Source organism: Aspergillus clavatus, genomic scaffold, assembly GCF_000002715.2.
Source record: "Aspergillus clavatus NRRL 1 1099423829797 genomic scaffold, whole genome shotgun sequence".
In the NCBI taxonomy this organism is placed as follows: domain Eukaryota; kingdom Fungi; phylum Ascomycota; class Eurotiomycetes; order Eurotiales; family Aspergillaceae; genus Aspergillus; species Aspergillus clavatus.
In genome coordinates, this window is record NW_001517102.1 from 510,969 (window position 1) to 536,573 (window position 25,605).

General features: G+C 49.9%; 8 protein-coding genes across 8 annotated transcripts, besides 4 other annotated features; 6 read left to right on the top strand and 2 right to left on the bottom strand.

Annotated features, from left to right (window-relative positions):
- Positions 1–417: 417 nt before the first annotated feature.
- Positions 418–440: a microsatellite.
- A 728-nt stretch (positions 441–1,168) lies between these two features.
- ACLA_007050 (FACT complex subunit POB3) lies at positions 1,169–4,308 on the top strand (the record flags this gene model as incomplete). Its single annotated transcript, XM_001273371.1, has 8 exons — positions 1,169–1,224; positions 2,231–2,453; positions 2,543–3,063; positions 3,113–3,352; positions 3,406–3,537; positions 3,594–3,827; positions 3,880–3,952; positions 4,015–4,308. The coding sequence occupies 8 exons, from the start codon at positions 1,169–1,171 to the stop codon at positions 4,306–4,308; spliced, it is 1,773 nt and encodes a 590-aa protein (XP_001273372.1).
- Positions 4,309–6,565: 2,257 nt separating this feature from the next.
- Positions 6,566–8,297, top strand: aspB (septin AspB; the record flags this gene model as incomplete). The annotated part of the gene is made up of 3 exons (XM_001273372.1): positions 6,566–7,040; positions 7,134–7,600; positions 7,662–8,297. 3 exons carry the CDS (start codon positions 6,566–6,568, stop codon positions 8,295–8,297), a joined length of 1,578 nt encoding a protein of 525 aa, XP_001273373.1.
- Positions 8,298–8,863: 566 nt separating this feature from the next.
- Positions 8,864–8,907: a microsatellite.
- Positions 8,908–9,765: 858 nt separating this feature from the next.
- On the top strand, positions 9,766–10,864 carry ACLA_007070 (uncharacterized protein; the record flags this gene model as incomplete). The annotated part of the gene is made up of 3 exons (XM_001273373.1): positions 9,766–9,833; positions 10,013–10,236; positions 10,308–10,864. The coding sequence occupies 3 exons, from the start codon at positions 9,766–9,768 to the stop codon at positions 10,862–10,864; spliced, it is 849 nt and encodes a 282-aa protein (XP_001273374.1).
- A 969-nt stretch (positions 10,865–11,833) lies between these two features.
- Positions 11,834–13,320, top strand: ACLA_007080 (putative mitochondrial carrier protein; the record flags this gene model as incomplete). Its single annotated transcript, XM_001273374.1, has 3 exons — positions 11,834–12,052; positions 12,196–12,493; positions 12,560–13,320. 3 exons carry the CDS (start codon positions 11,834–11,836, stop codon positions 13,318–13,320), a joined length of 1,278 nt encoding a protein of 425 aa, XP_001273375.1.
- Positions 13,321–14,194: 874 nt separating this feature from the next.
- ACLA_007090 (uncharacterized protein) lies at positions 14,195–15,487 on the top strand (the record flags this gene model as incomplete). The annotated part of the gene is made up of 3 exons (XM_001273375.1): positions 14,195–14,274; positions 14,345–14,632; positions 14,740–15,487. The coding sequence occupies 3 exons, from the start codon at positions 14,195–14,197 to the stop codon at positions 15,485–15,487; spliced, it is 1,116 nt and encodes a 371-aa protein (XP_001273376.1).
- Positions 14,673–14,697: a microsatellite.
- A 627-nt stretch (positions 15,488–16,114) lies between the features above and the next one.
- Positions 16,115–17,170, bottom strand: ACLA_007100 (thiamine diphosphokinase; the record flags this gene model as incomplete). Its single annotated transcript, XM_001273376.1, has 2 exons — positions 16,115–16,788; positions 16,894–17,170. 2 exons carry the CDS (start codon positions 17,168–17,170, stop codon positions 16,115–16,117), a joined length of 951 nt encoding a protein of 316 aa, XP_001273377.1.
- Positions 16,485–16,520: a microsatellite.
- Positions 17,171–18,142: 972 nt separating the features above from the next.
- Positions 18,143–19,214, top strand: ACLA_007110 (coiled-coil-helix-coiled-coil-helix domain-containing protein; the record flags this gene model as incomplete). Its single annotated transcript, XM_001273377.1, has 3 exons — positions 18,143–18,341; positions 18,540–18,909; positions 18,980–19,214. The coding sequence occupies 3 exons, from the start codon at positions 18,143–18,145 to the stop codon at positions 19,212–19,214; spliced, it is 804 nt and encodes a 267-aa protein (XP_001273378.1).
- Positions 19,215–20,404: 1,190 nt separating this feature from the next.
- ACLA_007120 (regulator of nonsense transcripts 2) lies at positions 20,405–25,376 on the bottom strand (the record flags this gene model as incomplete). Its single annotated transcript, XM_001273378.1, has 9 exons — positions 20,405–20,502; positions 20,553–20,697; positions 20,751–21,056; positions 21,118–21,396; positions 21,453–21,610; positions 21,664–21,955; positions 22,050–24,181; positions 24,254–24,298; positions 25,244–25,376. The coding sequence occupies 9 exons, from the start codon at positions 25,374–25,376 to the stop codon at positions 20,405–20,407; spliced, it is 3,588 nt and encodes a 1,195-aa protein (XP_001273379.1).
- Positions 25,377–25,605: the final 229 nt, after the last annotated feature.

The following is a 25,605-nucleotide window of genomic DNA, read 5'->3' on the forward strand; positions in this document are numbered from 1 at the left end:
TCAGGGGCGCGACGACAGACTAGGGAGTTATCAGCGTCCGATAGAATGGTAGATATCCTGGTCCAAGGACGCTGTAGATAGCAAAATCGTGAGTTTCAAATTGAATGCGATGCCTGTTTATAGGACGAGCTCAAGCTTGAACTGATGACAGGCAAATGGCTGGCAAAAGGAGGGACTCGGAAAGGAGCGTGTGGCAGTGGGCCTAAAGGGGAAAACAATAATAGGTGGTAATGAACGAATAACTTCACATTCCAAGATGAATAAGAGCACAATGCATGAAAAAGCAAGATAAAAAAAATTAACGAATGACTGGATGAAGTTGAATGGGCCAAAGGAGTGACATGGCAGGGGCTCGTTTGCTCAACTTGAAAGACTGAGCCTCTGCTTTGCTGGTGGTGTTAGTGAGTTAGTGCCTTAGTGGTGGTGGTGGTGGTGGTGGTCCAGGTCAGTCAGGTTCCCATTTGTTGGTCGGTTCCGCCCTGAGTCTGACTGACTACTAGGTAGTATTATTATGATCCTTACCTTACCTGACGAGGTTTAGTTCAGCAGAAGGCGGGTCGATTGAGCAAAAGCCTCTGAACGGCCCGTCTGGGAGATTACTTGGCCCGGTATGTAAAATATGCCATTACACCAGCCACGAATCCACCCGTCCTTATCAGTTACCAACTTATCACTCCTCGAGCTATTTAGATTGCCGACATGAGCCCTGGAATAAAGGAGGCTGATCCAACCTCAAGAATAGACTAGGTCGTGCTCAATATTCGGCGAGGGCTCATAACTACCGGCCATTCTGAAGGCGCAGATAGACTTCACGGACTCGATTTTCTCGGTTTGAAGACCTCCAAAGGGCCGGTGCTCATCATATAGGAAGCAAGGTAGCACGGTACGACTAAGTCCTCGGAAAGCGAGGATTTTCACCTTCGAGTATCTATTCCCTTTGAAACTACTACGTAGGGATAAGAAGGATCTATTTTTTGCTGCAAGACAGAGACTTCGGCGCTATTCATAGTACGGAATCATGGACCTACTCCGTGGTGGCCACACTATGGTCCTGAGAATGATGGCGTATCAAGCATCTTTATGATCAGTGTTCTGCTTCCTACTGTTCATGTCAAACTGATGCTTGCAGAGATACTTATCTTGCAGTCAATATGACAATCTCATGTGGATGAACATCCACGATGCAGGTTTTTCAATGCGGGTAGAAAATCTGGGATGTTCATGGTGATACCAAACGATCCAAATTCGCTCTGGTGAACGCTATGCTACTTGGGATGATTGTGATCAACCATTCTCATTCTGCCAATGTCAGGAACCAAGCTCCAGCTCATTTGACTGCTTCAGAGATAATGACTGAAGTCACTGAATAGATGCGCAGCAGTGAGATCAATAGTTTCTATCATACAGAATCAGCATCAGGATTTTGCTGTCGCTGAATGGTCTTCTATACATCAGCTTACTCTCAAGACGGGATATAGTCATTCATAGACCAAGCCTGCGTATGCGGTGGACTATCATCGACTAAAAATCTAAAGAGATGGACTATTGAAACAGCTTCAAGAGTGTTTCACCAAGCGAGTCTTTTCTTCACAACAGAAATGGATATTTGAGGGAAACAAAACCTCAATGTCGCATGTCTTACTACACTAAGAATCAGACTCAAATATCGGGGTTGAGACGCATACCAAACGACAATGGGCTTCGGCATTTGCGGGAATAAGAGGATAGGATTGGATATTCTCCTTAGTTGAGACTGTTATACGTTTACAACCTATCTATACTTACCGAGCATGTAACTGCGAATCCAGAAGAAAAGGGTTCTAGCTCTCTACAATTGATACAAATTGTGTGTTATTTGTGGCGAGGTAATATTATGGCCTGAGGCAGCAAGTTCGGCGCTAGTCCCTGCAAAACGTGGCGGCAACTTAATGAGATCCGCGTGAGATGCCGATTGTCGCGCGCAACGCGAAAGTCAAGAAAAGGGCTATCTATCAAAAACTGGGGGTGAAACTCAGCTGCTAGTTGCGTTCAATCCACCTCATACACTCATTGAATTATCTTGTCCTATAATTACGATTATTTGATTTATCGCTCAAGGTCTACTTTCAGAAATTGCACAATAAATCTCAGGGTCAATTCTCAAAAGCTCCTCCACGATGTGAGCTACCTCCCCGACTTTTACTGCTCTTCCATGTCTCTTTTTTGAATTTAACACTGACTTGCTCTGTAGGGAGGCATTTGATAACATCTATCTCGATCTTTCGAAGCAGCCCGGAAAATGCAAGCTTGCTGAGAGTGGCTTAGGATGGCGACCTTCTGGCGGAGGTGATACCTTCACCCTTGATAGCAGCAATATCGGTGCTGCTCAATGGAGTCGCGTCGCGAAGGGTTTTGAACTGAAAATATTGTCACGCTCGTCGGGCGTTATCCAATTAGACGGCTTTGACCAGGAGGTAAGTTTCCACAGTAAAGGATGAAGCCGCAGATAAAACACCTCTGAGTCTGCCTTCTAACATTCTTTTCCTTTTCCCCACACAACTAGGACTTCGAACGGTTGAGCAAGGCATTCAAGATCTGGTACGGAATCAACGTCGAGAATCGCGAGCATGCGCTTCGAGGTTGGAACTGGGGTAAAGCAGATTTCACAAAGGCCGAGCTTGTTTTCAACGTCCAGAACCGGCCTGCATTCGAAATCCCGTACTCCGAAATCTCGAACACAAATCTTGCCGGCAGAAACGAGGTTGCAGTCGAGTTCGCTCTCACATCCGATGGTGACGCCAATCAACCTTCGGGAAGTACAAAGAACCGGGGACGAAAGGCTGCAGCGGGCCCAGATGAGTTGGTAGAGATGCGATTCTACATCCCAGGAACAGCAGTGAAGACAGAAAAGGGCATCAAGTCGGAGAATGAGGAAGAGAACGGAGAAGAGGAGGAAGAAGAAGGCGGCGAGGAACAGAATGCGGCCAATCTCTTCTACGAGACTCTCATGGACAAGGCAGAAATCGGTGATGTTGCAGGTGATACCTTTGCTACATTCCTTGATGTTCTTCACCTTACGCCCAGGTATGTTCATCCCAACCCACACATCCTCCGTGTGCTAAAGAGCCTCCAGAGGTCGTTTCGATATCGATATGTACGAGTCGTCCTTCCGGCTGCGCGGCAAAACATACGATTACAAGATCCAGTATGCCTCGATTAAGAAGTTTTTCCTGCTGCCTAAGAACGATGAGCTGCATACCCTCATCGTCCTGGGTCTTGATCCTCCTCTACGGCAAGGACAGACTCGATATCCGTTCCTTGTTATGCAGTTGAAGCTCGATGAAGAAATCAGCTTGGAGCTTAACATGACTGAGTCAGTATTTCACCTTCCTGCCTGTGATGGAATGGGGGTCTAATATCTTACAGTGAATTATTGGCATCTCGCTATAAGGATAAGTTGGAACCTCGGTACGAAGAGCCGATTCACCAAGTTGTCACCAAGATCTTCCGCGGCCTGTCCGGTAAGAAGGTCATTATGCCGTCGAAGGATTTTGTCAGGTAGGTCACGCATACCATTTAACATCCATGTTACTCCCTACTGACTCTTGGAATAGCCATCATGGCCACAGTGGAGTCAAATGCTCTATCAAGGCCAACGAAGGTCTTCTGTACTTCTTGGATAAGAGTTTGATCTTCGTTCCTAAGCCTGCCACATACGTTCAGATTGAAAATATCGCCGTGATCACCATGTCTCGTGTTGGCGGTGCCGTATCGGCCAGTCGAACTTTCGATATCACGGTAAGCTTGAAGTCTGGTATGGGAGAACACCAGTTCAGCAACATCAATCGGTATGGCCCTTCAATCGCTGATCCATGAAATTCGGGCTGACATCTGCACTAGTGAGGAACAACAACCTCTTGAGGAATTCTTCAAGGCCAAGAATATCCGATTCAAGAACGAGATGTCGGACGATGTAAGTTTCCGTCTTCTTTCTATCCTCAAAGGCAAGACCATCATACTAATGCATTTCCCCAGACTTCTGCACTCATTGCCGCTGCTCTCGACAATGACGACATGATCTCCAGTGAGGAGGAGGGCGTGCGTGCTGACCGTGGATCTGCGGATGAGGATGAAGAGTCCGTCGACGAGGACTTCGAGGCGGAGTCCGAGTCAGATGTTGCAGAGGAGTTCGACTCTGCGCATGAAAGCAGCGGCAGCGATGCGGAGATGAACGACGCGTCAGACGGTGGTGACAACGACGATGAGGAGGATGCGGATATGTCGGAGGCGGAGGCGCGGCCGGCGAAAAAATCGAAGACTGGAAAATAGACAGTATTTGACTAGTGGATACTACCGAATTGTAATGATTATGTTTGTATAATGAAGTACATTTCCCTCGGCAAGAGCGATCTTAAAAATTGTATGGAGGTCCTCTCTCCGCATAGGTACACTTGATCTTTGATTAGCATGATCGTTTCAATCTGCACCATCATTACCGAGAGGAGTGTGGATATCGACACGATGTACGGAGTCCGCTGCTGTGTGAGAAGCAAGAAGATCACGATTGGTCTAAGGAAGCGAGACCTATGGCTTCAAAGCAAAGCTGCGTCCCTGTCCCCCATGCAACATCGGTGTATATATATTTGACGTCTCAGCTTCCCTCTCAGCGCGAGGATAGGTATCAAAGCCTAATACAAGACATTTTCTCCTTCCGTGGAGCATGTGCAAGGAAATTCATTCTCAATCTACAATTCCTAACCATTCATTTGCCACATATCAAGACTTGTGCTACATGCCTACTTGACTGAGATGTCACTATACAAACGTCTGGGTTGCTTTTGGAATACCTATGGTTGCTATATATAGATGTCGATGCGGGCCTGGAGGACCTAGGGGAGTATACCTGTGTGGATGCGAGTCGGTCATAGCAATTTCAAACAGAATCCGTGGTTGAATTGAATCGAATGGTCATGCTCAACCTGCGCTGGATAAGATCGCAATTTGCAACCAAGTTCTAACTTATGATCCATTTGATGCTGCTCCGGCCCGCTCTCCAAACCATTGATTGGCTGCAGGCCAACCTCTTTCTTCGAAAATCAACGGGAAGTCTAATTGTAATTTTACCCCTGAGTGACAGGTAACCGCGTTACTTTATTACCTGGTACCTACCATACCTTAGGTAGGTGGGTAGGTAGGTACTGGCTGATGAGCTTAGTCGCAGGTTCGCACCAGGGTAGGACAGGGCATATAAACCGTGAAATAAGCTGTCTGCTGTGAGCAGTCAGGTTGGCAAACTGGGCTATACGTGGTGCTAACCTGCAACCCAACAACGAGGACTGACTGCACTGTCAATGTCGAGCGAAAAGTGCTAGGTTGATATCAATGCAGCTTCCTTACTTGATCGGGGAGGGAAGTGTGGTTGTGTCGTATGTACGATACAGTAATCTACTCCACACAGTATCCATGTTACTGGAGATTTCCGAAGCTCAAAAGTCTCCTAAACATTTTGGGCATCAGGTTCGGAAGCAAAGATTCGAACAGAGAAGACATCATTGATGCTTCGCAGAGTTCGTTTTCTTGTAAGGATTTGGTTCCGCGATGCCTCTTCCTAAAACATCCCATGGATACATCTTTGTGGAAATTGAAGGTTCTAGATCTCATTTGGAGGGAAACGGTCCGGACGGTAAGATGTCTTGTCTCCTGGGTGGGATCCAAGATAAACAGTCACGATTTTCCCTCGACGTACCCCGTAGGTTGTAAGAAACGAGATGAAATCAGATTCTGGTGCTTGACTGGGAAAGAAGTTCATATTATGATCTCGAGAAATAGATAGATCGATGCAGCTTCACAGGACAAGTATCTAAGTACTCTCTGGACTAAGATTTAGCTTAATTGAGCGAAGAGCCCCTTTCTTTCTAGTCTGGCTCCAACGACCACCTTTCTTCGACCTCCACCCCATCGCTCTCCGCAGGTCCAATCTCCCCTGGCTCTTCATAATATCACTTCACTTCTCTCGTTCAACGTCCCTTTTCTTTTTATCTGTACTCATTTTTTTTTTCTTCCCATAGTATTTTATTTTGTTCGCAATCTCCCTGGATCTGTTGCACACCGCCTTTGCGTCGTGCTTGAGATTCCTCCCCCCTTGTGGTCTCAGTAGTCGCTTTGCTTGTGATTGACTGAACCTCACCCTCCCACTGAACGGTGTTGTGTTTTAAGGTATGATGATATGATGATGGTCCCTGAGAGCTCTTCCTGCTCCCCCGTGTCTGCCTTGGAAGAAAGCTGCCAGTGCTCCTGTCATATGGCCCTTGATCTTTCCTCGATCGTCTCCCTCCTCTTGCTAGGTTCGGTTGTAGATTGTCATCGCTAATACAGAAGTTGCAATTCAGGGGAATTTCCTTCTTGACGCTCTCTACCTCGTTACCGTTCCACGCTCGCTTCCAGAACCAGACCGATACTTTCACAATGGGTAAGCCAACGGCTGATACGCCTTTCTTTCTTCGAATCTCTTTCTTACATGCACTCCTTATCTCCCCGCGACTCCTTGCTGGTCATCCTGCGAAGTCTTGGGTGCTGCACCACAGCCATGTCGACTCCCACGCAACAAACAATGGAAGAATACATACCTTCAGAATCCCCAAGTCCTATCCTGGGTCCTCTGCGAGGCAAACCGGATCCCAAAAGCCAATCACCCCCCTCTCCTTCGCGAGGGCGCCCCACCTCTCAAGATGAATGCTCACAAACAGTTCATGATGCTGACATTGCTGCGAATGATGTAGCTTCACCTCCACCTCCTGTCAATGGCACACCCACTCCTGCTATGGAATCCCCCGCGGCTAGCAGCCCGGGTTCCCCATTCGTCGAGCGCAGCAACCCAATGGGTGGGGCCGGTGCCCAGACCGTCAGCTCCAAAGATCCCAAGGCTGTGGCCCAAGCTGCCACAGACATGAAGAACGTTGTTCGCCGAAAGCTGACGGGCTACGTTGGTTTTGCCAACCTGCCCAACCAATGGCACCGCAAGAGTGTTCGCAAAGGATTCAACTTCAATGTGATGGTTGTCGGTAAGTCTTCGGGAAATCATCATCCTGGATATCCTCGGCAGCGGGGTGTATTCACTCTAAGAGTTATTGTTGATCCATGATTCTGTGTGACAGGTGAATCGGGACTCGGAAAATCGACTCTCGTCAACACCTTGTTCAACACCTCTCTCTACCCCCCCAAGGAGCGTACCGGCCCAAGCCATGACATTATCCCCAAGACAGTGTCTATTCAATCCATCAGTGCAGATATCGAAGAGAATGGCGTCCGTCTTCGGCTGACTGTGGTCGACACACCCGGCTTTGGCGACTTCGTCAACAATGATGACTCGTGGCGTCCTATCGTGGAGAACATCGAGCAGAGATACGATGCCTACTTGGAGGCGGAGAACAAGGTTAACCGTACGAACATCGTTGATAACCGTATTCACGCCTGTGTCTACTTCATCCAGCCTACGGGCCACTCGCTCAAGCCTCTGGACATTGAAGTCATGCGTAGACTGCATACCAAGGTCAACCTGATTCCCGTCATTGCTAAGGCCGATACCCTGACAGACGAAGAAATTGCCCTTTTCAAGCAAAGAGTAAGTATCTCTTATCCTTGATGGCAAGGGGATGGTGACTAAAATTCTGTCTTGCATTTAGATTCTCGCAGATATCCAACACCACTCCATCAAGATCTTCGAGGGTCCTCGCTACGAGCTTGACGATGAGGAGACTATTGCAGAGAACCAAGAAATTATGTCCAAGGTTCCTTTCGCCGTTGTCGGTGCCAATACCGAGGTCGCGACGGCCGACGGCCGTAAAGTACGCGGCCGTAGCTATCCTTGGGGTGTCATTGAGGTCGACAACGAGGAACACTGCGACTTTGTCAAGCTGCGTCAGATGCTGATCCGCACCCACATGGAAGAACTCAAGGAACACACCAACAACACTCTCTATGAGGATTACCGCTCCGAGAAGCTTACCCAGATGGGTGTTGCGCAGGACCCAAGCGTCTTCAAGGAGGTCAACCCGGCTGTCAAGCAGGAGGAAGAGCGTGCCCTGCACGAGCAGAAACTCGCCAAGATGGAGGCAGAGATGAAGATGGTGTTCCAGCAGAAGGTTGCAGAAAAGGAAAGCAAGTTGAAACAGAGCGAGGACGAATTATATGCCCGACATCGCGAGATGAAGGACCAACTGGAACGCCAACGCCAGGAGTTGGAAGAAAAGAAGTCCCGTCTCGAGAGTGGACGGCCGATCGAAGAGAAAGGGAAGAGGAAGGGCTTTTCTCTCCGTTAATAAGATTCCTTTCCGATGACGGAAACCTTGATGCTTTTTGTCAAAGGGCACTAATTTGGATTGCCAAAGGTATGCAATGTCGTCGGAGACCTTCTGGTGGTTCTACGTTTCATTCTCCACGACTGTTGATTGACCGAGCGCTCATTTCGACTTCCCTACATTCTCTTGTTTTTATTTGTTTCACCACGCTCCTTGAGACCCTTCTTTCTCGTATCTGCTTCCAGTAATGACTCTCTACCATCTAATTGAGTGGACCAAAGCAAAAGAATTCTATCATTTCTTTTCCTTTTCCCCCTAGCAGACATCAATGCAGTATCGACAGAGACTTGGCTAGGAGACGTGCTGGAACACGCGAGCCGCGGGGCCTACAAGTCATTCTCCAGCTTGCCCAAGCTCGATGGCCCCTTTTGTTTGCGAGATGATGGACTCACGGGGATGGCGGTCCTTCTCAGCGCGCTCGGGTTCAGAATCAACTGTCTTATGCCCATGTTCCACTTTTCGTCATGTACTTTTTGTCTACGTTATACCTGGTACTTCTGTTACTATTCCCCAATGTGGTTGATTACTCTTTTTTTTTTTTTTCTTGACTTTTGATTCTCTTTTCTTTTCTCTCTTCTGTCCCATTGCTACTCATTTCAGTGAACCAGCTCACCCTTGACCATCTTTTCCTGATGTCCCATTTTCATTACTGTTGTTGTGTCCTAGTTGTTAATTTGAAGTTGTTAAAAAAAGTAATGTTCCTTTCTGTTTCCTTGGGACCTGAGGCGTGAGTGTAAGCTAAGCCTAGAGCATATTCCAACGTAAAGTCAGAGGAGAGAGGTGGAAGTGAGATATTCAACATAAAAAAAAAAATTATTACGACATAAAAAAAACATCCACCAGAAACTAGAGATTTCAGAGAACAGCAGATAGAAACTTGGACAACAACAGAATGGAGGCTGAATTGTGATGGTTCCAAACGAGGTTGCATCATCCCTAGGCCAGACACCCGACGTCACTCCGACTTATGACGAGGCGGAGAGAAAAAACAGAAAGACTAAGATAGACCAAGTCCAGGCAGTTGTACGGACTCCGAAATACTACTCAGTGTTAGACAACAGAAAGAGAGAGCTTCCGCCAGCTAAACCACTTCCAAATAAGAAGATGATAGGCTAGGCCGCACCACCCCCCCAGGACCCAAACTTCTAAACTCCCAAACTTCCCAAGTCAACTCAGCTTCGTCAAAACCCTCGTGCTAGTTAGTTCGTTAACTCTTCCTCCCCGCCCCAGCCTCCCCTCATAATTAATTCGATCGATCGGTAAGCCGGCCACCGCTCAATCGAACCACTCTCTTCTTCTTTTGCTCAATATCATACTCGTCCCTATTATTCCCCCTTCTGGTGCCATTTGACCTTTGTGAGACAATTCTTCTCACCCCTGCTGCCAGAACCTTCCAAGATAACAGCTATCAACCACACACTCGGCTCCCATGGCTCCTCCTCCTCCGGCGAATTTGCCTCTCGTTGAGAGATTGAAGGCTCTCGCTCAGACATTACAGTATGTGATTGTCCATTGTCGTCTGATTTTAGGATGTGGAGACTGACCAGGTGGTGGTGATACTACAGGTTCGGTTGGTTCATTGGGTAGGTCCTCGGGCCCTTTGCGTAACAGCCATCCATACCTGAGAGGGAGAGAGGGCAATTCTGTTGGCAGACGGATTTACTGAGCAATTCTAGACATGTGACACTTCTCATCTCCGTGTTCCGCTATTTGCTATCCTACCTCACCTTCAACTACTATTCCTCGGCGGCACAAGTCTCATATCGCCTTGCGTTCGTCGCCGCTGCCGCAACCTATGGAATCGTGGTGTATAAAGCGCACATCGCCCGGGGTCGTCTTCAGGGTAGCGTTCCCAGCATTGCGTTGAAGCTTGCTGGCGATGAGAATGTTCAGTACCTTGGTGAGTGGCGGCCTAGTGATATATTGTTGCACTGGCTTTTCCGAAGCATTCGGTTGACCAATTTGCATCAGGAATGGCATTGGTCTGGCTCTACTCGCGCCAGATCCCTCTGGCTCTTCTTCCTTTCACCGTGTACTCGGTCTTCCATGTCGCCACCTACACTCGTGCCCACTTGATCCCTACTCTGCAGCCTCCTGCCCAGGGTGCTGCTGGCGCCGCTTCGCCCTCCTCTCCCAGCGCTAGACCCGCGGTGAAGCAGTCTCCCCTTGCGGAAACCATCGGACGATTTGTCAAGCAGTACTATGACACCAGCATGGATCTTGTCGCTGGCCTCGAGATGGCTCTCTTATTCCGCCTGTTGCTCTCGCTTCTTACCTTCTCCAAGGGCAGCATCGTTCTCTTCTTCCTCTATCTGGCTTTCTTCCGCGCCAGATACTCTCAGAGCTCGTTCGTCCAGCAGGCCGTCCGCCATTTCACCGCTAGAGTTGATGCCTCGATCTCCCACCAGAGCACTCCTCCCGCGGTGCGCCAGGGATGGGAACAGTTCAAGGGCTTTGTTCGCCAGGGATACGAGGCTACCGATCTCAGCCGTTTCACCACTGGTGCTACTGCCAAGAAGCCCCAGTAAACGGTGGCATGGTTGATGAGGGGCGGGTCAGATCTGTAGCATGAAATCAATCGGATAATCCTCGTTATGGCTCCCTTGGATCACGCTACAGATGGCGATCGGCCCCAACTGACGAACAATTTAACGAATTCAATAACCATTGATTTGAGATTTATCACAATCAGCGAGTTCTACGGAGTAGCAGTGGATGGTGAGCATCCTTGCGAGGAGGTGAGGAAGTGTGGATAGAGCTAACATTAGGAGGAGCATGTCTTCCATTTCTGCTTTTTTCTTTTCTTTTCTTCTTTTTCCATTGTTTTTTTTTCTTTGGCAGGGATACGGCACTCTTGGGAGAGCAGTACGCGCATGGTTTCCTTGATGCATTTGATCCTTCTCATGCATGGTGCAAGTATAATGCAAAGTTGTGTTTTGTTTCGATTAGCCATTACCACGGTCTTGATTTTGTTGTACTTATCAGCATGTCAGTCAACGTTTGAAGACTCGGCCAGGAAATTGAAATTTATTATATATTTCGATTTTCGAGATGCATGCTCTCTGAATAGTTTATTCTTCGATCTAATTATAGAGACGAACAGCGCAGAATAAGCTCATTCAAGCTGAGCGCAGAATGGTGCCTAAGGCTCCCGTGCGGGCTCGGGCAGCGGAGAAAGCGGAAGCCCGACCGAAATTTTGGGAACATTTTGCGTGGTTTGCGCAGCCAACGGGGAAGAAACAACCGCAGTTAGTCCTTCTTTTGAGCGACATATCAAACAGGTGCGATGTCACCTGTTCTCGACTCCCGGACCTCCTCCAGATTTGTATAATATTGCGTCCTTCCCTCCGTTTCCCCTCTGGCTTCCTTCTTCAGCTTTGATTTCTCCCCCGTCGCCCTCGCTCGAGGTGGCGTGCTGCCCGTAAATTTACGCCGCCGCATCCCAACTCCCGTGGTCTGGCCCGCACCACGTACTGGTGGGTTGCGGTGTCCTTGCAATGAGCTTGACCTCGCGCGTGTTCAGCTTGTTTTCGACGACAGAGACACCGACTTCTGATCCCTCGCCTGCGTCGGCGACGTCATATCTTCAAACCGCTCCCAGCGGCGACCATACCCGTCGCGATGCGGGTGCTTCGATGAGGAGGGACAATAATGCCCATGCACAATACGATGACCTGATGGAGGAAGAGGAGGAGCCTCGCCCTCCGTATCTACATGTACGTTGATATAGTCGCTTCGTTGGTTCTCCCGATGGTGCGGAAGGATCTCCTGTGTCGCACACGGAGGGGGAAAACACTGTGGCGTGGTCTTTTCGCTATATCTCTATATATGCTGATGACTCGGTTTTCTGTCAATACAGGCGATGCTGGCCGGCGGCACCGGCGGCACTTGCGGCGATATGCTCATGCATTCGCTCGATACAGTCAAGACCCGGCAACAGGGTGACCCTCATTTCCCTCCGAAGTATACGTCCATGACTTCATCCTACGCGACCATCTACCGTCAAGAGGGCCTTCTGCGTGGTCTCTATGGTGGAGTTACCCCTGCGCTCCTCGGCTCCTTTCCGGGCACTGTCACTTTCTTTGGAACATATGAATTCACCAAGCGATGGATGCTGGATGTGGGGATCAATGCTAACGTAGCATATCTGTCTGGCGGTATGTGGACGTTCCACCTTCTGGCGGTTGATATATGTGTTGGTGCTGATTAGAACTCTTCACTAGGTTTCTTTGCGGACTTGGCTGCGTCGATCGTATATGTTCCCTCGGAAGTGCTGAAGACTCGCTTGCAACTCCAAGGACGTTATAACAACCCCTACTCCAACTCGGGATACAATTATCGATCGACTTCCGACGCGTTGCGTACAATCATTCGAAAAGAAGGGTTTTCGGCTCTCTTCCATGGCTACAGAGCCACCATCTACCGTGATCTTCCTTTCTCCGCTCTTCAATTCGCATTCTACGAACAGGAGCGCCGGTTAGCAAAACAGTGGGTCGGCTCAAAAGATATTGGACTAGGACTCGAGGTCCTCACTGCTGCCACAGCTGGAGGCATGGCAGGTGTCCTAACTTGTCCTATGGATGTGGTGAAGACTCGGATTCAGACGCAACAAAACCCGGATATCGTGAAAACCGGTTCATCCTCATCCAAACCTCCTGCAGAGCACCCTTCGGCGAAGGAGAATCCCCGACAACACTCTCTCAATCAAAGCACTTCCAATCTTCGCACCCACTCACGGCCAATCTCAACAGGAGGCGCGTCTACGTCGGTGCGGCCGCCTGGAACTCCTCGCCTGGACACCTCTTCTTTCTTCACCGGCTTAAAGATGATTTATCAGACAGAAGGTCTTGCCGGATGGTTCCGTGGAGTAGGCCCTCGAGGTGTTTGGACCAGCATTCAGAGCGGAACGATGCTGGTTATGTACCAGTATCTCTTGAAACAGCTAGAGAACTGGCAGAATCGAGGGGAGACGGGACCTATCTGAATGGGATGTTAAATCTACAACCAATGATTGGCTGAATGAAATCTCGCAGTTGTAGACCCAGTCCCATGCATGGAGCATATGTGTGCGCATTGGCAGGCTATCTTTTAGGGGAGCGTTCCAGCGATGTTTTTACTTCCTATTCCCTATTATTGTGTCCCTCTCCCCCCTCTTTCCTCCCCCCCCCCCCTCTCTCCTCACGACTGACTGGCAACTTGATCAGGATTGCCAGTTCATTGTTGATATGTATATTTATTATCTCCTTTTTCTTGGATAGAGGTTCTTTGTACGGTTATTGTTGGTCACTTTCTCATACTACATATAGATAGACTCTTAGATTATGGTTAATTATGCAATATGTATTATTATAAAAGAATTCTTTCACTCCACTGTACTCCCTAACAAAACCACAGAGCAGAAAATAGAAAAGTAGAGAGTCTAAACCGTGCTCGCGAGGACAATCTTGACAGGAAAATGAGCAAAGAACAAAGAAGCATCCCATGTAGATCCATCGACGGCCAATGAAGTCGGAGAAAATGCTGGGCCACGCTAAGCGACCGCGACAACAAGCGGAGTTGCGCAGCGAAATGTAAACAAAGCCGCCGAGCCCCACGAGAAGTGATGCAACAAGTCAACTAGACTCACCCACCTTTCGTCTACTGACTCTTCACCTTCCCCCTCCCCATCTGCATTTGTTTCTCTCATCGATCATTTCGGTTTCCAAGTCCATTTACTTGATTTGTCTTACGCGTTCTATATACACTCGACCCCTGCTACGAGGATAACCCCATCCCCTTACTCTGTGTTTGCTTTGCGCCCATCGCATGGTCTCTGGTCTCCACAGTCTCGGTTCATCCGTGTTCCCGCGCGCATCACCATGTCTAACGCCCTGTCATTCCTAAAGAAGCTCCGCCGGGCTCAAATCGAGGATCTCGCGGAAGCCGCCGGTTTCGAAGAGTAGGTCGCGACACTTCCCGCGGGGGATCCGAAGTTTGATTATTGTACTTATCTAACCCTTCCGCCGCAGGAGCTCGGAGTATTCGAACAAGAACGCGCTCGCAGAAGATCTCGACAAGTATCTGCAAGATAATCGCTCCATCTTGGTGGATATCCCTGCGCTGAAGGAATATTGGGCCCGCGCTCTGGCGACATCGCCCGCGCGCTTTACCTCGCCGGTCAAGAGAGCCGTTGAGGTGGATGTCACGCCTGCTCCCAAGAGAGGCAGAGGCACGCCTGCGCCGAAGCGAGCCACGCCTGCATCGACGCGTCGCGCGCTCCCTGAGCCACAATTGAAGCAGGAGGTTGAAGCGACGACGTGAGTTGGACCCTTTCTGCAATGTTTTATGGCGCGGAGGCCTTGGGTTTCTCCCTTGGGTTTCTCTGGGTGTAGTCTTGCGATTGATTACTGATGCTGGCGTCTAGGGATGACTCGGATCACTCGGATGAGCCAACACCGAACAAACCTGCTCCTCCTGTTCTCGCCGCGGTAACTCCATTGCAACCTACATTCAGCGTGCAGCCCCCCCTACCTCCGTCGCCTGCTGTAGTCACGGATGCGATTGATCAGCAAACGGCGGTATGGCGCAAGAACATCCACGATGCTTGGACTGAATCGGGCGTGCAGGAGCGCTCTAACGCCTTGCGCTCGATTCTGAGCAACGTGCAGGCTGTTGAGACCATCGTGCTGGCCATTGAAGGATTCAGCATCATCAAGGAACTCGTTCCGCTGCGCTTTCTGACGAATGTGCCTGCTATTGAGGCTATTCACTCACCGGAATTCCCACTCAAGGTGCCCGATCTGTTCATGCTTGTGGATGGAGCATTCTGGGCCCCCTTCTCGCTGTGGCTGCTTACGAGTTTGCTCCTTCCCTTGACAGTTGCCTACTTCTTCAACATCAGTCTGCATGTCGCGCAGTCCAGCGGTGGTCCCACGCACAACACGCGCAGGATCCGCGCCGCGCATGCCAGCTTTGATCCCTTGAGCTTCAACATCGCCAAGGCCTTGATCTCTTACCTGGTCTATGCCACCCGCTTCACCTTCTGGAATGTGTACAGCACTTTCTCCATTGTCAAGGTGAACCAGTCAGTCCCCGGCCGCTGGCCAGGCTTACTTACTGGTGCTGCAATCGGTACTGTTGGCACTCTGTATGAAGCCATTCTCCGCAAGTAAATATATCCCCTGTATATACATTGATATGTGTTTGCGAGTCAGGCTGGGTGGCAGGGCCCGCTCTAGGTTTGCTGGATGATGCGTTCTTGCGTGGATGGCGCAGTTTTATCGGGCTTATATGTTGCAGCTGAAATTTATAAAACCATACAGAAAAGGAAAAAAAAAAAGTGCTGGATTGAGAATGAGATGGAGGGAGGCGTCAGTTTGCTTATATCTTCGTGGTCAAGGAGGTCGGTTTGCTCCTTATGTGTCTGACTGGACTACAACTACAATCTTGAAATTTTTATCCCTCGGATCGAGTATGGCGCGATGTCTTTTTGGGTCTTTTGTGTGTTATTTTCTGTATGACTGTTTTCGTTAAGAGGAAGGGCGCCTTGGTTGTTCTATCTCTGGATGTCTTTTTGTGTCACTATACTTGGTATCTTGTCCGTTTCGGCTGGCTTGGTGTTAGACCTAATCAACTGATATACTTCCAAGGAAGCGCGAGGCTGATGGTGCACTTAGCAAAGTACTTTCTGGCGGGGGACAGGGGCACAGAGGTTGTCTTCCTTCTGCCCATGGGGTATCTATATACACACTCCTCCAATCACATCACATCACAACCTCCCCTTTCGACTGAAAGCACCGTCATCGCACCCTCTTGAACCTCTCCGCCAGCTCCAGCGTGAACAGAACCGGGACCCTCGTCTCTACACTCACCACATCTGCCCGAATATGATTACTCGTACTCACCCGGCCGCCAATCTCCGTCAACCAGTCTGCCACATCCCACTCAAAGCCATGTGTGGTGATCCTCGCCGGCCCAGACAGCGGAATAATCCCCACATTCTCCTCGAGAAGGTAGAACCCCTCCTCCTCCCTACTACCACCCCTCCCCGAAATCCCGGGCCGATTCGTCCTCGGCGTCCGGATAGTATGCTTCCCCGACTGAAGCACAAACGTAATACTCTCCTCAGAGATAAGATACAGATTCCCCACCGTGGCTTCTTCCTCTACTGCTGCCGCCGCCGCCGCCGCCGCCGACTCCGCCACCTCCCGCGTCATCACATACAGATGATGGATCTGCGATAACGCCTGGTCCACGCGCCCGCCCAGCCCGCCCATGACGAGGATCTCGAGCCGCGTGTCGCGCCTCGGCGGCGGCGGTGGCAGCGTCGCGCGCCGGCCCGCGATGATCTCCGCCGCGTGCGCGCTCAGGTACTTGAGACACTTGGTGAAGTCGGTCGAGTACTGGTCTGCGTCCTTGAGGATGCGCACGCCCAGGCGCTCGTAGTGCGCGCGCACGCTGGGCCGGATGGAATCTAGGTCGCCGACGATGATGTTGGGGAGCTGGAGTTTGGAAAAGGGGGAGGGTTAGGTAGGTGCTGTGTGGTTGGTTCGGGTGGGGAATTTGGGGGAGGGCTTACGTCTGTTGATTCCCGGTTGTGAGTTTGCATCATGTCGAAGAAGCGGTTTGCGCCGCCGTCGGCGCAGATAGTGAAGTATGCTAGATGCAAGTGCGGCGTTAGAAATTCGCACGAGATAGACAGTAAATAGGTCGTGGTTGGAGAGGGAAAGGGACTTGCCATGGTCGTTCAGCACTGTAAAGGCTCTTTCATTGATTGGCTGGTTGAGGACGAGCAGTGCGAAGGGGGCAACGGGGTCGTCGGACTCGCGGAAGAATTGTGTTGGATCCCACTCCATTAGGACGGGGTATCTGGATTGCTAGGACAAGAAGCTATTTACTGCGCTGGTGGTGTTGGGTGTTTCGATGCGAGTTGTTGTCGTGGTTAGTTGATGGGGGATGTGATACGGAGTCTGATCTCAGTGGTATTCCAGGGCTCGAGGTCAATTGGTATACAAGTCTCTTGTAACTAAAGCATACACGGGACTCGGGACTTGATCCAGTTTCGACTTCAAAGCGAATATGTTCGTTTCCCTGGATGTGCTGTTGTGTGATGTTTTGGCTGGTGTGATCTCGGGGGAAAGTCTGCCGTAAAATCCATGGAGGGGTGGTTTATCTAGTATCTATCTTGATGGAGGAGCTTATGGACATAGGAAGAGAATCTGAGAACCACCTTCAAACTGTGTCTATGACTACTGAGGCGTGAAAATCTCTATCTGCTATAGAATTCTTCAACATAAACAGTCTATTCTTGACAATTGGATTGCACAACATGTGCCTGTGTCTCGCTGTGTAGGATTGCATCATATCCGAGTGTTGCTCCTGTGGGTTCCCATTCCAGAGCGCTGCAAACTGCTTGAAACAGCCGCTGAATCCCGATCCATAGACCAAGTCTGCTGCGAATTGTGATTACTGAGCTCAAGGGGAAAAGCTCCGAGTCCTATCAAGCAGCATTAATCAGCCAGATCCTCGTGGTTGTAAGCAATCGGCAGAAGAATGGAAGAAGTCGATGGAAGTAGATCTACACGTCATTTGATTGGCTAGCACAAAACGTGACCAAGCATTCCCAAAGTGAGAATCTTTCTGCCTCAGGCCTCCCGGACATCACCACTTCCTCCACATCTTCTTCCTCTCCGCCTCCCACCGGTCTGGCCGGCCTTGTTTTCCCGCTCAATTCACTTTCATATACCGGTTCATGTCTATACAGCCCTTCTAATAGTCTCTTTTGCATCTTCTGCTCCATCTTCAATCTTCTGCCTCCTCTCCGCATCATGTTCCGTCCCGCGGCCAGAGTTCTCGCCCGCGCGCCGGGTGTCGCAGTCCGTGGCCCGGCAGGTAGACGATTGATAAGCACTGCTCCCCCAGACACCAAGTCGAGAAGTTGGAAGAATTCCGTTATCCGTCTGGGTTTGGCCGCTGGGTTCGTCTACTATTACAACACGAGCAATGTGTTCGCCGAACAGCCCTCATGTACGTGCGAGGCCTCGTAACTTTTTTTTCTCCCCTGCGGTCGTGACATAGCCCAGTCCGGCTATGGCTTTTTCTTCCCTCCCGTCCCCTTCAGCTGGAGAGAACGGCCAGTTCTTTCGAGCAATACCCGCGCCGTCCCAGCTGCTACATACTCGCGGACAAGACCTGAACTAACATGTTGAGATCTCACTACTGCAGTTTCCCTCCTCTCCAAGAAGCAACCGGAATCTTCCGATGAATCTTCCCTCCCGACCCTCGACTCCATCAAGCCCCGAATTCGCGAAGAGAAAGAAGCAGCATCACGCGCCGCACCCAAATCCGATGCGCAACCCACACAGCACGAGCCTCTTTCCGCCTCAGAAGCGGCCCTGAAATCGCCCCAGGAACTCGAGGACGAAGCCAACCAGGAGGCCGCGTTCAACCCCGAGACCGGCGAGATCAACTGGGACTGCCCGTGCCTGGGCGGGATGGCCCACGGCCCTTGCGGCGAGGAGTTCAAGGCTGCCTTCAGCTGCTTCGTGTACTCCACCGAGGAGCCGAAGGGCATGGACTGCATTGAAAAGTTCAAGTGCGTTTTCATCTCCCTGTTGTGTTGTTGAGGGCCTGTGGCATTTACTAACTACATTCCACCGTACCAGGGGCATGCAAGAGTGCTTCCGGAGATTTCCCGAAGTCTACGGCGCCGAGCTCGAGGACGATGACGAGGCCGCTGCCGCCGCCGCCCCGCCAGATGGCGGCGAGCAGCCTGCCTCCCCCGCCGTCGAAGTGACCGCTGTTGAAGTCGACGCCGCCTCCCTCCCCGAGGAGAAGCAGGCGCGCGCGAAGGACGTCCACGCGGAGGTGAAGTCGGAAATCGCAGAGAAGCTCGAGTAGGCCTAGAGCGACGAGCTCGTTCCCAAAGCGTCGCACGATGCCGACGCCCAGCAGACAGAGAAATGAACAGCTACACCCTCCTCTCACATCGATAGATAATGCATGAAGCGCATAAAAAAACAAAACAGAAGAAGAAAAGACACATTCTGCCTTAATCTCTTCAGTCTTCAGTGGGAAAATGAGTCGGCCTCTCCCCCCCCATCTTCATCTTCTGAATCGAAGAAGGGTGGTTGAAGATTGGCAGAATTGGAGCTTATCCACTGATCTCGCTTGTTTCCTATCCTACCTTTATGTGGAATGATTTATTCCCTTCTTTCACCTTCTCTGGGGTTTTCCTTTTCTTTTCTTTCCAATCTCCTGTATCTGATTTATTCCCATCTTGTCCCTACCACCATCCTGTAACTTACTGTACTTGTATGTTTCGCCCTTTCTGCAAGAGAAGCGATAGAAAATAGAGCCATTTGTGTAGATCTTGAGCAACTAGACCCTATGTCTATCAATAAGTTTGGAAACTGTTGTCAACGGGTCCAAGAGACCATGGTACCCCGTAGACGCTAGCATAATTCAATCTAAACTAAGTACTGCAGTGAACTGTTCAAGATATGACAAGGTGAAGGAACAGATTGACCGATACTAGCCTCGCATGATTGTCCGGCTCAACACCTTCATGGCGGACCCTCAATTTCACCGCATCCTCTACTCTTGGTGCCACTCGCAAAGGCCACAGGAGACGCCACCTCGTGCCACGTCGACGTCACTGTTACTCAAGCCGCAATGCATTTGCTGCCCCGAGGACAACACGACACATCACGATATCCATGAGGATGCTGGATCTCGTGGTAATCAATCGGGTGATAATAGGCTGACAGTCACACTGAGGACCTCAGAAGCCGCAGATCCTGCGCTCCGGAGAGCCTTGCCAAGCAAAAGCACCGGAGACATAGTACTCTCAAATTGTGCATGCGCAACTCATGAAGGTACTAGAGACCTCAACATGAGCAATGGCAACCGTCATATGATGCATGATCGTTGATACTATCCCTCGGCACATAGCATTTGACGGCAATGAGATGAATGCCAAGTTCCAAGTTAAGATGCTCATATTCTCTCGAACATCAACAGACGGGAACTTCCCGCTAACTCGTGGAGACGTAAACAGTTGAGAAACCAACTGTAGACCCAGGAATTCACTACCAGTTGACGTCGCTGAGCTGGAGCTTTCTGGAACGAAAAGCTGTGCGGTTGGAGCCTGATTTATCAATCTTGGGAGGTGTACGTTTCTCAAGCACTAGGTGATTGTTAGGAAAGGGCATGTGAGCTGGATAGGGAAATGCTCACCTTCACCAGTATTCTCGGCTTCGGTTGTCATCTCATAGTTGAGGACTAAGTTTTTGATGCGTTGCTGCTCCTCCCGATCCGCCTGTTGCTGGCTCTTCATGGCCAGTGCAAAACTAGAATCGGAGGGTAGATCAATCGTACGTGTCTGTGAACGGTCAATGATTTGAAAATCCCAATCCAAATACCAAATGCACAGACCTGTTGCTTGTTTCCCTTCTTTGTCATCAGAGAAAAAGCCATCGTAGTATTTCGCTCTTGAGGGGTTTCGATAGGGCCTTCACTGTTCGAAGGGTCTCGGCCAGCGCGTCTCATAGGCAAAGGAATATCAAACACGGCTTTCCGCTCGAAGCGCCGAGACTCCATGCTTTCTGCCATCATTTTCTCGAATTCGCGATCAAATTCAGCCTCAACCTCGGGATCCCGTTCCTCTTCTTGACGAGTGACAAAGATTTGCTCATCTTCGGAGTCACTATCACTATCTCGCTCGGCATTAGGGCCGGAAACCTACAATGTGTTAGTTAACACCGTACAGACGATACTGTGGTGGAATTAGATCAACACGTACTTCAGCCTCGTCACTTGTCTCTTGCTCTTCGTCAATCTCGGGCATCACATCATCCTCAAGACCGTCATCAGAGGAGCTGCTTTCTGCATCGTCCTCGTCGGGTTCCATAGGCCTTTCCGAATCTTGAGTTTTATAGTTCTGAGCCACTGCTTCACTGAAGAGCTGAGTAGCTTCTTGCAAATCAGTCGCGAGGTTCCATTGAGGACGAGTCATCGAAAACGTGTCTTGCACAAGGAAGTCAAGATCCATGGGAAGAGGGTCTTTCGTGAGGAAATAGTACTGCAGGAAACAATTAGACCTTCAATGGCTTTCAAACGCGAAGATCACGATAATACCTGGAAGAAAGTCAAGAAGAAATCGAGCTTCTTCTTGGCGGATCCACGATCGAAACAGTGACCACAAGTGTCGAGGAGTGTGCAAACTAGGCGGACTCGGAAAAAGTCGTCTGGCAGATCCAGAACGTTGATTTTTCCAGGAATTGGGGTACCACCTTCTATCGAACAAGTAAGCGGAAAGACTTTAATGAATAGAAATCAAACGGCTTACCATAGCCGAAAGTGACAATTCTATACAAAGTATCAAAGATCACCGGTGAGTCAATCATCTTGTAGTTGTATAGCTCCCCGAGATATTTGACCTCAGCGACGCGCTTCTGGTTGAATTTAAAATCATTCTGCTCCAGGCCCAATGTGATCTGCTCGAGAATGTTGTCTACAATGTTGATCACGAAGTTCTGATGGTACCTATAAAGCGCACTGACAAGGATCGCGAGAAGATGGATATTGCCATATTTGACTTTGACAGGTTTGCTGAAGACTCGCTCCAGAATGTCGACAACCTAATAGGCTCAAGTGATTAGTGGTCTACCAAGACGAAGACATACGATACCAGCCTTCCAGTTTTAACCATGAACAAGGGCAGCATTGACTTACATCTTGTTCTTCCCAGTGAAGCTTTCGAATTGACTTCAAGATCTTGGTATAATTGCGCTTGTTCATATCCAGATAGATGATTTTTCGAATGTAGGACTCCATAGGCGTGCGCTCCTTCTGTTGAATGGCAGGGCGCGGTGGCGGATCCACATAGTAGACTGCGTTCTCAATGATCATCCGTTCTTGCTGACCCAGGTGCTGAATAGTCTTCTTTCTGTTGAGCCTCTCGAGAAAGGAGGTCATTCTCGGTGATGTCTCTGGGTTGCGGAGCAAGTAACGCCCGCAGTTTTCCAGCAGGTGACCAATAATCTCGATGTTCATGCGAGAAAAGTCGTCAAGAGAGACCTTGAAGCAGTGGAAAATGATGTGTTCCGGAACAGTACCGAACTTCGTTAATTCTGCAAGATAGCGAATGTTGGTCATGCGGACCTGGCCGAGAAATTCCTTGGATTTTCGGCGCTGGAGGCTTCGAAACTCCTCATCCAGATAAGTGATCAAGCCTTGAGGGATGTCTGGAAGATATTGCCCTAGAGTGGCAACAAGTCGAGAATACAAAGGCAAAAGATCAATCCGGCCTTTGGGGACATCAGACACAGCTTTGATGAGCCTGTTTCTAGATGCCTTAGAGTTCAGAAAGCAAAAATCGAGAGCCAACTGATCAACTTGATCCTTCGTCTGGAGATCAGGAAGTTTCGCCAGGAGAGCATCCACCTGTGCTCCAACGGTCTTGCTCGCAATAGCGGTAGATTGATCATCTGTCTCTGCCGTGACTTTTTCTTCCCCTGATGGAGTTTGATTTGTGACCTCAGCCTTCTCAGTGGTTGACTCCGGAGTAGCTTCGCCTTCCGCCTTCTTTTTCGCGGTTTCGTCGGCCTCGGGCTTTTTCTTCTTGCCATCTTCAAGCAAGACTGCCGGAACTTTACCTTTAAGGTCGACCAGATTCTCATAGAATCGCCGTTCTTCCTCATCTTCCCAGAAACCTGAACCTTCTCCCTGGCCACGCAGGTACTCGGCAGTCTTGACAAGACCAATTCCGCCACTCGAAGCAGCATCTGCCGATTCTTGTTCAGCCAAGGCTGGCATATCCACCCCGAGAACCTCGCACAACACCAGCGTATTGGCAACAAGCTTCTCCAACGACTTGCTTTGCTTTTCAAAGTTCGCTTGACGATCCTCAAAAATCTCGCCACTTTTGACGTATGCTTCTGCATTTCGACGACTTTGGGCTGCCAACGCTCTTTGATCACGAACAACATGTGCCTTCACATCCTCCAAGTACCGGCTCATAATGCTCTTGAAACGGAGCTGCATTTTCTCTGGCACCAGTGGCGGATCATTCTCGGCAGTAGTCGCATTTTCATCCTCCCCACCGTTTGCTGTTCCCGTGGGGGTAGCAGATGTAGTGCCTCCATCTGCATCCACGGTCTTCCTGCTCTCGTCAACCGTCTTCGCTCCGAGAATATCCCAGCTGAAGCTCTTGGCAAATAGGACGGCAAGTGGTAAGTTCACATGCTCGCGGTCGTGGCCGAGTAGATCCTTCAACACCTCAAGAGGGAACGGCTCGGCCTCTTTGTCGCCATCCTTGGCCGTAGATGGTACCGCCTTGGGCTTGGAAACAACATCAACCGCTTTGCCACTAATTCCAACAACGCCATCCTTGCCTTTGGAACCCAAGTCTTCCGGCCTCTCAATGTCATCGAGGGTCCTCAGCACGCCCACCAGCCAAAGCTCCGTAACCACTCTGAGTAGCACCCTATGTCGGGAAAGCCTTTCCTTCTCTTCACGCTCGCGCAGTTCCTGACTGAGGGATTTCAGTTGCGACTTGTCCGGCGTGCTGAGACCCCGACCTAACAGCCACCCAATCTGTCTCGTGAACTCGGCGGGTCCGAAGCGCTGATGTAGCGCGCTGGTGATCTCCACGCCCGCAGCGATCTCCCCCGGCGTTTTTAGCTTGCATAGGCCTTCGTAACAGGCGGAAATGATCTCGGATAGGTACTTGTGCAGCGACAAGGCGCGAATATCGGCCAGGAAGGTCTGCTGGACAGAGGCATTGATGCCGGTTCGGAGACGCTTGATGAAAGCCGTGTTCTTCTTCAACGATGAATCGAGCGATTTGCTAACAGGGAAGAGATCTATATAAACCAATCGCGGGGTTAGAAGTGAATCTGAAAGAGAAATCGCTGTTGAGATTGAGGCGAAATTACCACTCTCTCCAGCCCAGGCCCGCTCATTCAGATCGCGAAGCTCCCCTACAACCAGCAGTTGTTAGACTCCAGATCAAACATGAATATAACCAAATTAATATGAGAGGTAAAAGGCATACGCTTCCTCTGACGGTCCATCTCTTAATGCCGGGCAGTTGTCCGCAGCACTATAGCGGGTAGCGAATTCAACTATCGCGGGGTCCTTTCTCAGAGTCCGAAAGAAAAGCGTATAAGTGACTTAGGCGCCACATTTGTGAAATACGGCGAGAATGGTGTGCAGTGTATAAAAGGTCAGATGCCTTTGTGCGTCAAGGGATAAAGGTGCTTATTTAAAAATGGTGGTGATGGTTCTTATTCGACCAACTGCGGCGGCGAAGTGGGATCCGAAGGCGGTCCTGGCAGCGGAGCTGATTGTACCCTTGGACACCGCGGAGTGTCCTGCTTGTTATCACATCACAGTAAATATGCAGCCTTGATTTGCCTCGAAACGAATTTTCGTCCCCCTCAATGATTCTGCTCTCCATGTGATGATAGGTATGTATATTATATGGAAATTAATTGCCGTCATTTGATAATTGAATGGAAACGGGGAAGCAGAGGATATTACTCTTTCCTTCCATTGTGCATATCCATGACAGGAACCAAGAAATGGCTTGCATTATCGTCTCTGAACCTAGTTACTTACACCTAAGAACAAGCATACACTCACTGTTAAGAAAAACAGTTTCCAGAGAGACTCGGCAACTACTGCGCTTCAATTTACCCATCATATCATGTTCCCATTATCATGTACAAAGCCGAACATCATAAAAACGAGAAGAAATTACAACAATGCTACAAATCATATCTCCTGCAGTATCTCCGTGAAGCCCGTCTCCTTCCCCCGCTCTGTCGCCAGAAGCCTCGCCTGAAGCTCATGTTTCCGGTCCTGCTCGCTCCAGCTCTGCTGACGGTTGATCGTTGGCTTCCACGGCTTCGCGGGGGACCGACCTTGAGTGTCAGTGCTGGGAGGGCTGGGAGGAGGCTCACTGCTGCGGCTTGTGGATTTTCTGGCAGGGAGTAGGATAGCCTGGGACTCGGACTTGGGTTCTGCGAATGGACCCTGGTGGCCGGTGAACGCCATTGTGTTTGTAGGCTTGAGTGTAGGTTGACTGAATGTTGATGTATGTGGGGAGGCTTGTTGTGTGTACTTGCTAGGGAGCACGGTTGAGCATAAAGGTTCATAAGGGTGATGTCAGATGAGCTTGCAACTCACTTGTACTCAGATCTTGGATGAGGTGATGGAGCTGTTCAGGAACGGTTTGTTTCCAGTGGATTCAGGTTGAGATTAGTCAAGTATAATGATCAGTCGA